The sequence below is a fragment of the Sinohyriopsis cumingii genome, chromosome 2 (genome assembly GCF_028554795.1).
Source record: "Sinohyriopsis cumingii isolate HCF-2022 chromosome 2, ASM2855479v2, whole genome shotgun sequence".
NCBI classification, from domain to species: Eukaryota; Metazoa; Mollusca; class Bivalvia; order Unionida; family Unionidae; genus Sinohyriopsis; species Sinohyriopsis cumingii.
In genome coordinates this window covers 53,147,696-53,164,243 of record NC_142962.1, presented here as the reverse complement: position 1 = coordinate 53,164,243, position 16,548 = coordinate 53,147,696, and the positions used below count along the sequence as shown (strand labels likewise).

The window sequence follows — 16,548 nt, the reverse complement described above, 5'->3', positions numbered from 1 at the left end:
TCAAAACCAAACATTAAATTAAACATAGTGACGCCTTCAGGCTTATTAGAACATTCATGATTGTCGGTTTTAACTTAATACTAAACATAAATTTCCCGGTGCATATTTACTTATTTCTTTTAGTTCCATGCTTGCTCAGGTGTTTTGTACAAGCCCAGATTAAGGTGGTAGAAGGCCCTGAACAAATGTCAAAAAAAACAACAAAAAAACGCCCCACCCTCACCATTACACTTCGTTGCGACCCCAACCTGGGGGCGCCCGCACAATTATTTTTCGGTGGGGGTGGGCAAACATGTTGTGGTAAGCTATGAAGTTTTACGTATGTAATTCAAAACATGTTTAGAGGTGAAATCCGGGGTGGTTGTGGGGCAAGTTTCCTCCCCTTGCCCCTATGTGCAGGCGCCCATTCCCTCCCCAACCAACCCATATCGCCACCAGGTGGGGACCACGGAATATCTGTTCGAATTGCTCCGCAATTAATACGTCCTTAGTTTTATGTTACATAAGCTGGGCCATCATAATGGGTGGGCGATTGGGGGGGGGGGGGTTAGATCTCGGTATTTTTTCAGAGCTGGGACGCCTAAGGCAATGCTCGCTCGGGACATCGCTTCGTCCAGCGCAGGCATGCGACGACCCGGCATACAAGCGTAAGAATCAATCTGTTCAAGCATGTATAACTTAGGAAACTGACATAGATTTGTTGCATCTTTCTGACAGTCAGCAACATAATGTTCCCGTTTATAAAACAGCATGCATTCTATAACAGGGTTAGGGGTGACACGTTTTTATTCAAGAAGCGCTATAGCGGCGTACGAAATTTTTTATTGATATCCGTTAACTTCTTTTAAACTACCAGTTAGGCATTTAAAATATTTCGCTAAAAGGGGACCTGAGTGGTCTAATGTGCCCATGTTGATAGATCATTCACACTTTTGGTCTCCATTTGCGCAAGTACGATTCTCGGCTCGACTAAGATGGATATGTGAGAAAGCTTGCAAATAGCTCTCCGGAGGTCATTAGTTCTTCCCGGGGTCATCCGTGGTTCTTCCTCCACGAAATATACTTACCCCAATGTATAGCCTAACATGTGCTAAAAATGGCATTACAACCACAAAGCCAAACCAAAATCATTCGCTAACTAAAGTGAGTAAACCTACAGTAATATATTTTCAAGCAGTTACCCGATACATGTAATTTTAATATTGTTTTACACCCTGCTCTAGCGTGACAGAGTACCGAACTCAGAGCTTTAGCGTTGAGTAGCACCTGCTTTCTTCTCTCTTTCTCCAACCCAGTCCTTGCTTGGTCCTATTTACAGTCTGCAAAACGGTGATGAAAACTACGAAATAATTGCCTCATCTATACATGAGGATAGGAACTGGATTGCCGGTCTAATATCATACCATGTGTTTCCAGTGTTAGTCCTATTCTTACTTCTTTCTATATGTATGTTTCGTTGCTTGCTAATGACGTGGTATTAAAGAAAATCGTTCTATTAAGAAAGCAAGCAACACCATCCAATGTGTATTCTTATTTAGTCCCATGATATATTTAAAAAGTATAAAAGAGAAACTACCTTCTTGAGAAAACAATCGTCACAATTTAGAGGCAGATTTACAAAACCGAATTGCATCAGATTTCACATGTACATACTATCTCCGTGTGCACAACCCATCTGTAGCAATGACGGTAGGTGGCTGTCATTTAGGTTTCAAATGGTGTAAGACAGTAAGACCGCCATACGTAAGTATACTTTTCAATTTATCACGCTCATATATTGCATTCTCTCCTAATATATTCACAACTGGCATCCTCTATTATACGCGGGACGAAGAAGCTCTCCTTTTACTGATCACTGATATCTCACCTCCGATCAGCGCTGGTTCGAGTCTCGACTTTGACCAAGATGTGAGAAAGCCTGCCAGTGGCTTCCCATGTTTTCGGTGGTTGTTACCGGAGTCTTTCCGGGGTCTTCCTCCTCTATATATATTGGACGTACTATATAGTCTATCACGTGCTGAAATATGGCGATAAACCCACAAAACCACCGTTTTATACGACGTCATATGTCATGTAATAGTGATTGATGTGGTAATAATTCCAACACGCATCACACGAACTTTTCTCCAATTTAAACAAATTAAGCAACTTTTACGTCCGAGTCAGTTCCTTTGGAAATCATGGAAACCGCCAGGTTGAATTCCTAAAAGGTCACGAAACGAGTTCTCTAACTGGTTGATTGATTTCGCTTGGTATCAGTATGGTCTCTTATTCGCAAACGGGCACTTGTGCAAAACACCGTTTTAGCCATTTGGATGACGTCAGCTTTTTCTGAGAGACACAATTATGCCTAATGTACCTGTCGGCGCAATAATTTAGAGAAAATAAAAAAGCACATTTTGTGCGTCTGATATTTCTCAGTAAAAAATTAACAGAAATCTATTCTGACCACCTCAGCTATTTAAGCGATTTGATTGACTTAAACCGAAAACTAACGATTGAAAAGGGAAAAGAAAAATATCTCAACGCACACGCAGCTTCTCGGTCAAACATTACGTCGTAGATAGCCGAGGTCGTTCGAATGGTAGCTATCGGCATGCATTCGATTTGTGACCCGTAGGGTTTACCTAGAAAGCACAAATGCGTTTCGAGTGGCTAAACATGTCAAGGGTTGATGTGGACAGAAGTGGATCGACTACCCTTGACTATCGAAGACACACATGATCTAGTGGTTTTGTAGACATTGCCTTGAGTTGCGTCAACCATAATTCGCCACTAATTCCACGTGGTTACATCTAGTTTGGATTGGTTGTTGTTTGACGGCACATCAACACAAACAGGTTTTATTTAGTGCCAATGAAATTTAAGTAAAGTGCCTTGCTCATGGACAGTCGACCAGAGCTGATCCACTGATAGGTTTCGAATTCCCACCAATTTAGTCTGGAGTCTGGAACGCTAACCATTGAAACACAGCGGCTCCTGTCTCCTTGTTTCGCCTCTTATGACATGAAGGAATGCGAATCGGATCTATTCTACATCACAACCAGCAGGGAGTGGTTACATATGTCGACCTTTACTAATAAATTGTATGGCTAACAGTGTCAGACGAAGATACCCACGAGTAACTAAAGAAAATTTAAAAAGTATAAGCATTGGGGGTAGGGTGGTGTTGATACTCACAAAAGTCGCACTTTTAAACAGAAAAAGTAACCAGCTACATTTTATACCTGCGAAATTGATGGATGTAACTATTATTTTTTAATATATCCCACTTTTACCACAGGGAGCCATTATGACTCGAGGTTAGCACGCTGAACTCGTAAACAGTAGGTTGTGGATTCGATTTCTGCCCTGACCAGCCCTAGTCGGATGCCTTGGAGTGTCCATGCGCAAGGCACTTTTCTCATACAATCTTTCGTGTACTTATTTGTCATTTAGACAAATCGAAATAACCAATTTTTTCAAGTAGCGGATGACAGTACAAGTTAGTTCTTTTATGACAGTATGCTCTGTACGCTTTGATCCGAGATGAAAGTGGGCCTCAGCCTCTTAGTGTACATAGTGGTTGTAAGAATGATACTGCCAATGATGATTTAAAAAATATATGAAAGAGAGACAGACAGACAGAGATATGTAATAGACCGATAAAACAGGCAGTTAGATAATAGTTTGATAATTAATAACAGTGTATATATACATATATATATATATATATATATATATATATATATATATATATATATATATATATCCACTGAGAGAGAGAGAGAGAGAGAGAGAGAGAGAGAGAGTGAGTGAGAGTTCATAGTGCATCGGTCTTCATGTTCCATTGTCTAAGTGAAACTCCGGATCTAAATTACTTGCAGGTTTAAAGCAGTATTGACTTCTACACATTTAAAGGAAGGTTTGAATTTACACAAAACACACACACACACAAACGGTTATATCATTTCTCCTTATGCAATTATTTTCTATGACATTCCAAATGACACAATTGAAAGATTGAACCCATTTTCATTGTTATTCTCTTCCTGCTGTTTTTTTTCTTCTAATATTCTTTCAAAATTCATTTAGGGGGCCCCGGGTGGTCTAGTGGTTTAAACGCTCGCCTTTACCGATTACTGCCATCTCACATCTGTCCTCGTGGGCTCGAGTCTCGGGTTCCGTCAATTTGGGTAGGCGAGAAAGCTTGCCAGTAGTTTCGAATGTGTCGGTGGTTCTTATCGGGTTCCCTGGGTTCTTCCTCCACCTGTTATACTGTCCGCCATGTATAACCTATTGTGTGCTGAAATATGCGTTAAACCCACAACATAAACAACATATAAATTCAGTTGACAGCTTTTACAATTTGGGAATTCCTTTTCTTCTACGTTAAAGGTAACATAAAAAAAACAACTTATTTGCAATTCGAACTCAAGGTCATATGAAATGATTTGAAATAAATATGTTCTCTTTACATATACTTATATAAATTCATTGTCCTTTTTTTCCTTCACTTTCGTCATTCATCCAGAATCTGAGAAAAACCATTCGTAATGTATATTCTTGTAGTAGATATTGACCGATTGTTGCTATATTTAGCACGGTGACCTTGATTTTCGCTACAGTCTGATGCAAGGGCTATTGGCGCTTTCAAATCAGTGTATAAAATACACTCGGCTTGGAGCTGATCACGCACTCGTCACAAGAAAACAGCTGATCGAGAAACCGACACTGACATACTCAACTTCGCAGTATTCGAGATCGGAGTGTTGTATAGCCACAAAATCTGAAAATTTGAAAATGGTTCGCGTTATAAGTAATTCATTCACGACACCACGAAGCCGACACAGTTCGGGAGAGGTTTTAGTGGACCAAATGACTGCCGAGAAAGCGGTGACCGCATTAAACTACACAGGACACAGATCAAGGTTTTCTCCGTATCCTACGGATCGCGATGAAATGCATATGGAAGTGAACTGTGACACCGATTCCAGTACTAATGATTCGTTTAGTGGAGGAGAATCTGATTTGGAGAAGAGAGGAGATGCCAACTTGAGCGAAGAAGCTTTGGAAATGGTAATGACCGAGGTAGGCATACACTTGTTCAGATCTGCATTGAATACATTGACCGAATTTCAGTTGTTTTCTTGTGTTGGGTGTATATATACGTACCACATCTTCTTTAGATCAAATTTTTAGACATTTGGATGTCATTTTATGATTTTTTACCTTTGTTTCATTGAGCGTTAACTCAAAATTGTTCCATTATTGGTCTAAAATACAGGCGTAATGGCTTAGGTGATCAGCTGTGTATCAGCTGTTTTACCGGCGGTTCATCAAGTCGCGCCCTCTAGTGGGAAAACCCCTAGTAGAATAATCTGGAACCAATTAACCGACTTGTAAAGTTTCAGTGCGCTCAGTACCATAACTAATTCATAATAACAGTTACAACAACAATAACAACAGCAACAACAAAGCAAGGATAATTTCCTATTATATCTAATTGTTAGGTCAAATTGTACACAACTTTTAAATTTAGCCAAGAATCTACGTTCCACATTAGATTTTAGCTAGAAAACTTGGACCCAGCAAACTGCATTGGGTTGGTATTTGTTAGAAGAAGAAAAAAAATCACTTGGTAATGATTTCGAACATTTTCAAACAAAAAAAAATGTGTATCATATTTAGAATTTGTAGCAGAGCTTAGAAACGCACGAAAAAAAATAAATGCGCACAGAAAATCTGTTTCTTTTTGTTAAGTAAATTTTCTAAAATATTTTTTTGGGACTTGAAATAATGCGGATGCTAAGAGAACATCTCAGAAACCTGGGTTAGAACGAATTAAATCACCAGAAATGTGTATACACTTTGTTTGTTTTATTACGGTACTTAGTGAATATTTAGATATATCGTGATGTATTTTACGGTTTTTATGTATAGTTCGTTTCATGCAGAGACTAGTACTAATATTAGTACCCCTACTCCTACCTCGTGGACGGGCCTCAACCACAACAAATCAAGTTGAGGCTACGACATCGTAGCTAGCACAGGACTAGCCCTGAAACTGGCAGAAACCCCCTCCCCCTTTTATATTTTTTTCTCGCCAGCATGCGTAAAAGTAGAACATTGGCGAAAAATTGAGGGGTGGTGCGTGAAATTGAGTTTCGTCAGTGTTTTCTCAACGAACCAACAAAGTAAGAAAGTAAAAAAAAAAAATAGGCGACCAGTGACGAAATGGGAGGGGGGAGTCAAAAAAGTCAACTGAACACTATGATTCATTTGCAAACGTTTCACAGTTGATCATTGATGATATTTCATGTGAAAAATGATTCAGTTTTATGCACACGGCATATTCAGTGGTTATATTATTTGACAGTTAAAAGCAAGTAGGTATTACGCATGACACTTAAATGAGTCGTAAGAAAGAATTAAAAAAAAAACATACGTTTTATGTTTTTGTTTTGCATGTCATTTTCATGTCTCATTCTTCTATGTTTTTATGAATATATCGTAATATTTAGTATTTGATGACCGAATGTATATAAATCAACATCTGTTTACGAAACTGAAAATGTATACACCTCTTTTGCATACTGTGTTTATCAATAGACAGATACATTTCACATGTGGACTTTGTGACATCAGAGACATATAACCCAATTCATAACACGTAAAATATAATAGGAAAGAAGATAAAGTGAAGGGTCGATAATGTTTTCTTTCCGTTGAAACTAGATTTAGTCAATATAAATTTGCATTTCCAAATACTTCTCGCACACGTCACGTGTTAGGTGTTTAGGCTCGAATAAACAGTAACACAAGAAAGAGTAAAAACAACAAGCTTTCAAAAATACAATAATTTATTTCCCTGGAAAAATTCTGTAAAAAAATGAAAAATATGAACAGAGGGTTTTAAGAATCAAATCAAAAAATAATCCAAGAATAATCCACGAATAAAATTTTAGCAGGCCTAATAATAAAATGTTTTAATGGTTCCAAGTTCAGTGTGGCCCTGACGAAAACCAATCATTTTACTCCGAGAAATACAATTTAAAAAAATTGTTTACATCTGAAACACGTAGTCCCATCATGACCTCGACAACAACCAATGATTTAAAAATAAAAATAGAACTTATTTACATGGTTGCTACTAATTTTGAATCAAGGTCAGGATCTAGATCAACACCTTGTGTTTACAAAACGAACAGTCAAGGTCAAACTATTTTCTGAAAAGGTTTCATCTCTAGTGAAGAAATTTACATTACAATAGCATGTAATAAAAATAAAATACAAATTTTAACTGACAAACAATTAAATTGAAATAAATATATAATTAGATCAGATATAATTAAATCAAATATACATAAACACGCATCGTGACAAGAATTGCATCATAAATGTTATATTTTCGCGTGAGACTTTTTCATCGGAAAATACAGAGTGCACATAGTCCAACAAGTTGTTCTCTGCAGGCCGTGGACAGGATTTGTGGGACCTCGATAAAAAATTATCCAGTAGGTCCCAATGAATTACAAATTTTGACGGCCTTGGGCCGTTGTGGGCCCCCGGAATTTCGTCCCAGTTGTTCGACTCTGTCCGCGGCCCTGGTTCTCTGCCTTTTTTTCTGACATTACTTGTGGCCCCCACCAGTTATGTCTGAAAAAAAAGAATATCTTGTTGGTCTAAGAGGGTACACTGTGTTGGAAATCGTCCGTGCTAGTTATTGATTATTTTCTTTCTTTTTCTTCTGACTACCCATGTATTCAAGGACGACAGTTGCTCTTTATTCAAGTTTGAAAAGTACATATATATTTTGATTGTTCACAATTAACAATATGTTGAATAGGTTTTTTTTTGCTGTGAAAGAAACCAGAGTGAATAAAAGGTCAATGTCATACTAATTATCTTTAAAAAAATGTTTTTATTTACTTCATACATATCTAACCTAGTATTAACATGACTATAATTTTGGCTTTTCAGGGTGATGCAATGAAAGAAAAGATAAGGAAGATGAGAAGAAGGGAAAGAAACAAAGTGTCTGCCCAGGCATACAGACAGAGACGCAGAGAGCAGAATAACATCGCGCAGAAGGTATGCAGTGATTAGAAGAATGTCTACATATTTCTTTGGCAGTTGAATATAACACTTAATTAGCTTGTATTAATAGTAGAAAGAATTTAATATTCATTCATAGTAGAAAGAAGTTCATATCCATGCACTTGCCGCGGATGACGAAATGACAAATTAACCAATATTAATGTTATAAATAAAATGTTCTGATATCTGTGAATATACGCCTATGGTCAGTTAAATACAACACTCAACTTTTTTTGTGGAATCCTGTTCCAAGTACAAAATTAAATGATAGCTGTTCTCTTAAAGGAAGTACATATATAATGAAAAGGTGTCATAATTCTTTTGATGTGTAGAATATTTCACTTTTTCTTCTTCTCTAATGAAAATTGTTTCATTGGAATTTTCAGTAATTTCTTTCTCCAGATAGTATTAATTGTGTATATTGTTGACATGCATTTTTTTTGCGGTCGTTTCAACATTTATGACCTCCTATTTTTCAGTTCTGTGACATTTAGTCAAGTGTTTATTTTTATCCTTTTTTTTATTTTAGATGCTTGATGCACTGGAAGCTAATCACAAAATGCTTCTTGAGAAGGTCCGCCATCTTGAAGCTGAGAAACACATTGTTGAGGAATACCTGAAGACATGCGTGAAGATTCCCTGGTGTCCTCATCATATTTCTTGTCCTCCCAGTACTTTTACAGGGACCCCCACCGGAAAGACAGTTACAGGGAACATCACTTCCTGTAGAGGCCTATCAGGCGCCATGGAGACTGGAAGTAGTGCCTCATGAAAGGGGCGTCAACTCTGATCTGCTTCCAGTTCTCATGTGGTGTAAAATCCTCTAACGATGAGTTGTGTTCTCTGTGGGGATGGAGTGAGCTGGTCCGGCGTAACCTACCTCTAGGGCACGAGACGTTACCGTGTCACCATACGTGCAACTGACGTTATTATTTTGATACAGTCTTTACAGTTTATCCAGCTGCACTTTTTCTTTTCAGAGGAGAAGCACCAACATGAACAATTAGTCTATTTGTGTCCCCATTTTAAATTATGGGACACGTAAGAATGTTTAACTTGAATGAGAAATGTTGTTCATGGCTTGAGATATGAATGTACCAGAATATTTCTGCAAATAGATTTTGTATAACAGATTATATAGGCGTGATAAAAGATCTGTTATAGTTTTTCAATTTTGTACTTTTTCACCTATTCCATCAAGATAATCATTAATAAAATGTTCATTAAGTATACTTTATTGTCTTTGTTGGTGTTGAATTTGTGACTACTATAGCAAATGCCTCGCTGAATCCTTACCCTCTACCCGTCATCTTACGCACATTCGCATTCACTTCTTCCGGATGGAGCAGCGCAGTGGTCCGCATGTCTAACTCGCGACCGAAAGGGGGCTGGTTAGAATCCTGCCATCCGATCGTCCTGGCTCGGCTACCGTAGTGTGACATTGGGCAATGTACTTTTCTCCAATTTCCTTGGCACTAAATAACCCATGTATCTCGTTGCTCCGTAAAACACCAAACAAAACCAAACACGCTTGAAAGCTAGCTTAAAGATCCATGGTTCTTTAAATATCCACAATTCTAGCCAAACACGCATGAAAGCTAGCTTAAAGATCCACGATTCTGAAAATATCCATAATTCTAACCAAACATGCTTGAAGGCTAACTTAAGGATCCACCATTCTATAAATATCCGTAATTCTAACCAAACATGCTTGAAGGCTAACTTAAGGATCCACTATTCTGTAAATATCCACAATTCTAACCAAACACGCTTGAAAACTAACTTAAAGATCCACGATTCTATAAATATCCACAATTCTAACCAAACACGCTTGAAAACTAGCTTAAAGATCCACGATTCTATAAATATCCAGAATTCTAACCAAACACGCGCTAAAGCTAGCTTAAAGATCCACGGTTCTATAAATATCCACAATTCTAACCGAACACGCTTGAAAGCTAACTTAAAGATCCACGATTCTATAAATATCCACAATTCTAACCAAACGCGCTTGAAAACTAGCTTAAAGATCCACGATTCTATAAATATCCAGAATTCTAACCAAACACGCGTTAAAGCTAGCTTAAAGATCCACTATTCTATAAATATCCACAATTCTAACCGAACATGCTTGAAAGCTAACTTAAAGATCCACGATTCTATAAATATCCACAATTCTAACCAAACACGCTTGAAAGCTAACTTAAAGATCCACGATTCTATAAATATCCACAATTCTAACCGAACACGCTTGAAAGCTAATTTAAAGATCCACGATTCTGTAAATATCTACAATTCTAACCAAACACGCTTGAAAGCTAACTTAAAGATCCACGATTCTATAAATATCCACAATTCTAACCAAACACGCTTGAAAACTAGCTTAAAGATCCACGATTCTATAAATATTCACAATTCGAACCAAACACGCTTGAAAGCTAACTTAAAGATCCACTATTCTAAACATATCCACAATTCTAACCAAACACGCTTGAAAACTAGCTTAAAGATCCACGATTCTATAAATATTCACAATTCGAACCAAACGCGCTTGAAAGCTAACTTAAAGATCAACGATTCTGTAAATATCCACAATTCTCGCCAAACACGCTTGAAAGCTAATTTAAAGATCCACGATTCTATAAATATAAACAATTCTAACCAAACGCGCTTGAAAGCTAGCTTAAAGATCCACGATTCTATAAATATTCAGAATTCTAACCAAACACGCTTGAAAGCTAATTTAAAGATCCACGATTCTATAAATATCCACAATTCTAACCAAACGCGCTTGAAAGCTAGCTTAAAGATCAACGATTCTATAAATATCCACAATTCTAACCAAACACGTTTGAAAACTAGCTTAAAGATCCACGATTCTATAAATATCCAGAATTCTAACCAAACACGCGTTAAAGCTAGCTTAAAGATCCACTATTGTATAAATATCCACAATTCTAACCGAACACGCTTGAAAGCTAACTTAAGGATCCACGATTCTATAAATATCCACAATTCTAACCAAACGCGCTTGAAAGCTAGCTTAAAGATCCACGATTCTATAAATATTCACAATTCTAACCAAACACGCTTGAAAGCTAATTTAAAGACCCACGATTCTATAAATATCCACAATTCTAACCAAACGCGCTTGAAAGCTAACTTAAAGATCCACGATTCTATAAATATCCACAATTCTAACCAAACACGTTTGAAAACTAGCTTAAAGATCCACGATTCTATAAATATCCAGAATTCTAACCAAACACGCGTTAAAGCTAGCTTAAAGATCCACGGTTCTATAAATATCCACAATTCTAACCGAACACGCTTGAAAGCTAACTTAAAGATCCACGATTCTATAAATATCCACAATTCTAACCAAACGCGCTTGAAAACTAGCTTAAAGATCCACGATTCTATAAATATCCAGAATTCTAACCAAACACGCGTTAAAGCTAGCTTAAAGATCCACTATTCTATAAATATCCACAATTCTAACCGAACATGCTTGAAAGCTAACTTAAAGATCCACGATTCTATAAATATCCACAATTCTAACCAAACACGCTTGAAAGCTAACTTAAAGATCCACGATTCTATAAATATCCACAATTCTAACCGAACATGCTTGAAAGCTAATTTAAAGATCCACGATTCTATAAATATCCACAATTCTAACCAAACGCGCTTGAAAGCTAACTTAAAGATCCACGATTCTATAAATATCCACAATTCTAACCAAACACGCTTGAAAACTAGCTTAAAGATCCACGATTCTATAAATATCCAGAATTCTAACCAAACACGCGTTAAAGCTAGCTTAAAGATCCACGATTCTATAAATATTCAGAATTCTAACCAAACACGCTTGAAAGCTAATTTAAAGATCCACGATTCTATAAATATCCACAATTCTAACCAAACGCGCTTGAAAGCTAGCTTAAAGATCCACGATTCTATAAATATCCACAATTCTAACCAAACACGCTTGAAAACTAGCTTAAAGATCCACGATTCTATAAATATCCAGAATTCTAACCAAACACGCGTTAAAGCTAGCTTAAAGATCCACTATTGTATAAATATCCACAATTCTAACCGAACACGCTTGAAAGCTAACTTAAGGATCCACGATTCTATAAATATCCACAATTCTAACCAAACGCGCTTGAAAGCTAGCTTAAAGATCCACGATTCTATAAATATTCACAATTCTAACCAAACACGCTTGAAAGCTAATTTAAAGACCCACGATTCTATAAATATCCACAATTCTAACCAAACGCGCTTGAAAGCTAACTTAAAGATCCACGATTATATAAATATCCACAATTCTAACCAAACACGCTTGAAAACTAGCTTAAAGATCCACGATTCTATAAATATCCAGAATTCTAACCAAACACGCGTTAAAGCTAGCTTAAAGATCCACTATTGTATAAATATCCACAATTCTAACCGAACACGCTTGAAAGCTAACTTAAGGATCCACGATTCTATAAATATCCACAATTCTAACCAAACGCGCTTGAAAGCTAGCTTAAAGATCCACGATTCTATAAATATTCACAATTCTAACCAAACACGCTTGAAAGCTAATTTAAAGACCCACGATTCTATAAATATCCACAATTCTAACCAAACGCGCTTGAAAGCTAACTTAAAGATCCACGATTATATAAATATCCACAATTCTAACCAAACACGCTTGAAAACTAGCTTAAAGATCCACGATTCTATAAATATCCAGAATTCTAACCAAACACGCGTTAAGCTAGCTTAAAGATCCACGGTTCTATAAATATCCACAATTCTAACCGAACACGCTTGAAAGCTAACTTAAAGATCCACGATTCTATAAATATCCACAATTCTAACCAAACGCGCTTGAAAACTAGCTTAAAGATCCACGATTCTATAAATATCCAGAATTCTAACCAAACACGCGTTAAAGCTAGCTTAAAGATCCACTATTCTATAAATATCCACAATTCTAACCGAACATGCTTGAAAGCTAACTTAAAGATCCACGATTCTATAAATATCCACAATTCTAACCAAACGCGCTTGAAAACTAGCTTAAAGATCCACGATTCTATAAATATCCAGAATTCTAACCAAAACGCGTTAAAGCTAACTTAAAGATCCACTATTCTATAAATATCCACAATTCTAACCGAACATGCTTGAAAGCTAACTTAAAGATCCACGATTCTATAAATATCCACAATTCTAACCAAACACGCTTGAAAGCTAACTTAAAGATCCACGATTCTATAAATATCCACAATTCTAACCGAACACGCTTGAAAGCTAATTTAAAGATCCACGATTCTATAAATATCCACAATTCTAACCAAACGCGCTTGAAAGCTAACTTAAAGATCCACGATTCTATAAATATCCACAATTCTAACCAAACACGCTTGAAAACTAGCTTAAAGATCCACGATTCTATAAATATCCACAATTCTAACCAAACGCGCTTGAAAGCTAGCTTAAAGATCCACGATTCTATAAATATCCACAATTCTAACCAAACACGCTTGAAAACTAGCTTAAAGATCCACGATTCTATAAATATCCAGAATTCTAACCAAACACGCGTTAAAGCTAGCTTAAAGATCCACTATTGTATAAATATCCACAATTCTAACCGAACACGCTTGAAAGCTAACTTAAGGATCCACGATTCTATAAATATCCACAATTCTAACCAAACGCGCTTGAAAGCTAGCTTAAAGATCCACGATTCTATAAATATTCACAATTCTAACCAAACACGCTTGAAAGCTAATTTAAAGACCCACGATTCTATAAATATCCACAATTCTAACCAAACGCGCTTGAAAACTAACTTAAAGATCCACGATTCTATAAATATCCACAATTCTAACCAAACACGCTTGAAAACTAGCTTAAAGATCCACGATTCTATAAATATCCAGAATTCTAACCAAACACGCGTTAAAGCTAGCTTAAAGATCCACTATTCTATAAATATCCACAATTCTAACCGAACACGCTTGAAAGCTAACTTAAAGATCCACGATTCTATATATATCCACAATTCTAACCAAACACGCTTGAAAGCTAGCTTAAAGATCCACTATTCTAAACATATCCACAATTCTAACCAAACACGCTTGAAAGCTAGCTTAAAGATCCACGATTCTGCAAATATCCACAATTATAACCAAAGACGCTTGAAAGCTAGCTTAAAGATCCACTATTATATAAATATCCATAATTCTAACCAAACACGCTTGAAAGGTAGCTTAACGATCCACGATTCTATAAATATCCACAATTCTAGCCAAACACGCTTGAAAACTAGCTTTAAGATCCGCCATTCTATAAATATTCACAATTCTACACCTTTTCGAAACTGGTGAAGGCGAATATTTGTTGCTATTTCTTATTAGTCCCCTTATCCCTTTATGTAGGAAGCAGTAGGTAGTAGAACCATCCCACTGACTACCTCACAGTTCATTGTAAGTATACACATACAATTATACACATATACATAGGTACGCAGACTTGCGTACATATATATTTGAAAACAATTACCTGCTACTTTCTCCATTTTTAAATGTTCTTTACTCAGTAAAATGGAACTTTGCTCTCCAAAAGTAAATTATTAACGGGACAGTCGCAATTGAAGTTACTGGTATGACAGTAATGGATACGTTCTATTTGCACATAGTAAGATTAATTTGTAATCCGAATATCGGCATAAATGTACCCATGGAGAAAACCCAGTTGGTTAGTCTTTTATTTATTCATTTATATGAAAAGTTATTACTCGCTTATCTGTTCAGCCATGTATTTATCCTTTCACCCTTCCACTCTGCATGTTACACACGGGCTAATTTATCTTTTAACCCATCCATTTATTTATTATTTTACCTGTCGTTGGGACTGATTCAGTGTTCAAACGGTTGAATGCTATAAATTTATTTGCTTCTCTTCGACCAAAATGTATTACTGTATGCCTATAATTTGAGTTTGTACCGGTCGAATGTAGAATAATATTCTGTCACCATAAAGGTTTTTACATTAGCAACGTGTAACCCTTGTTTTTATATTATCTTACCCATATTGGAAGGAAGACGTACTTAATACGTAGCTGAAACTCTTATACTATTCCTATTTTTCCCATATGTTTTAAACTATCTACACATCTTTCTCTGTACTTATCTATGTCTGTATATATTAGTATATTTATATCTTCGTCCGTCCATAAATTGACCTCTTTATATATATATATATATATATATATATATATATATATATATATATATATATATATATATATATATATATATATATATATATGTCTGACTATATTTGTATCCATCCATCCATCCATTCATCTATCTATCTATCTATCTATCTGTCTGTACATAGCTTCCATGTAGTTTGCGTACAAGGAAAGACAACAGACTTGCTAATCTTGCATAAAAATGAATGGAAATTGATATACGGTTTTCCACAGTCATCCTAATGAGATTTAATTATTTATATGTTGTCTTTCATTCCTCTATTGCCTGACGATTTTCACTTTTGATGATACTCCAAGTTGAGAAAAAAAATTAACAATGACGCAAAAGTTACATATATGCAAGAAAGCTAATTTTTCAGTCAGTGAGGAAATGCCTTATCAAATGTATACCAGCTATCTGCATTTGTTTTTGAACTAGCTTACTTTTGATTTGGATTCTCAATAGTTGTACTGACTATAGTATCAAATAACTGAAAGTTAATGTTTACCTTCAAATGGAGTTTATATTCAGTAATTAAGAGTAGCAATAATTTTGTACTGATGTTGTGTATACATCGGTTTTAGGGCTCGCTTTCTTTACCTGATTTAAGTTTTCGTGTCTGTTTATTGGACTAGTTACCTTCGTCAGTCTGTCTGTTCGGATAGTGAATAGGCTAATAGTGTGTGCCCCTGGCAAGGCACCTTACTCCATTGACTTCGACGCTAAATCTACTTATGTCGATGAGCCGTAAAAGCCCTGCCAAACCAAAAACAATACATTCGATGGTATGAAAATTTGTTGGAAAATTTTAGCTTTTAATGCTTGTAAGCTGGCACATTAATAATTGCATAGTTTCTGTACAAGATTTTTCCTATACATAAATATAAAATGGCGAACATAAAGTTAGTTTTTATTTCTATTATACTGACAAGTCTGAAGTATAGTGATGGCTAAAAAAAAAAATCTGTGGCCAGGGACCACACTTCATACATTAAGAAATTTCCCAAGAGTAAAATTACAGTACCTATGACTCTAAATGTAATGATGTAGTCAGACGCAATGGTATTATTCTAAAAATTAAAAATTACGAGACCAGTCAGACCATAAAGTTAATTAGCGAACGCAAAATAACTGTTGAAAAAAATTACACAGTATTAATAATGGCACAAAACTACCTCAGACTGAATTTAACAATTTTCAT

General features: G+C 36.1%; 1 protein-coding gene across 1 annotated transcript; it reads left to right on the top strand.

The window, feature by feature from the left end:
* The first annotated feature begins 4,646 nt into the window (after positions 1-4,646).
* Positions 4,647-9,311, top strand: LOC149804867 (uncharacterized). Its single transcript, XM_089945424.1, has 3 exons — positions 4,647-5,070; positions 7,963-8,073; positions 8,609-9,311. The coding sequence occupies exons 1-3, from the start codon at positions 4,783-4,785 to the stop codon at positions 8,849-8,851; spliced, it is 642 nt and encodes a 213-aa protein (XP_089801550.1). The 5' UTR covers positions 4,647-4,782; the 3' UTR covers positions 8,852-9,311.
* Positions 9,312-16,548: the final 7,237 nt, after the last annotated feature.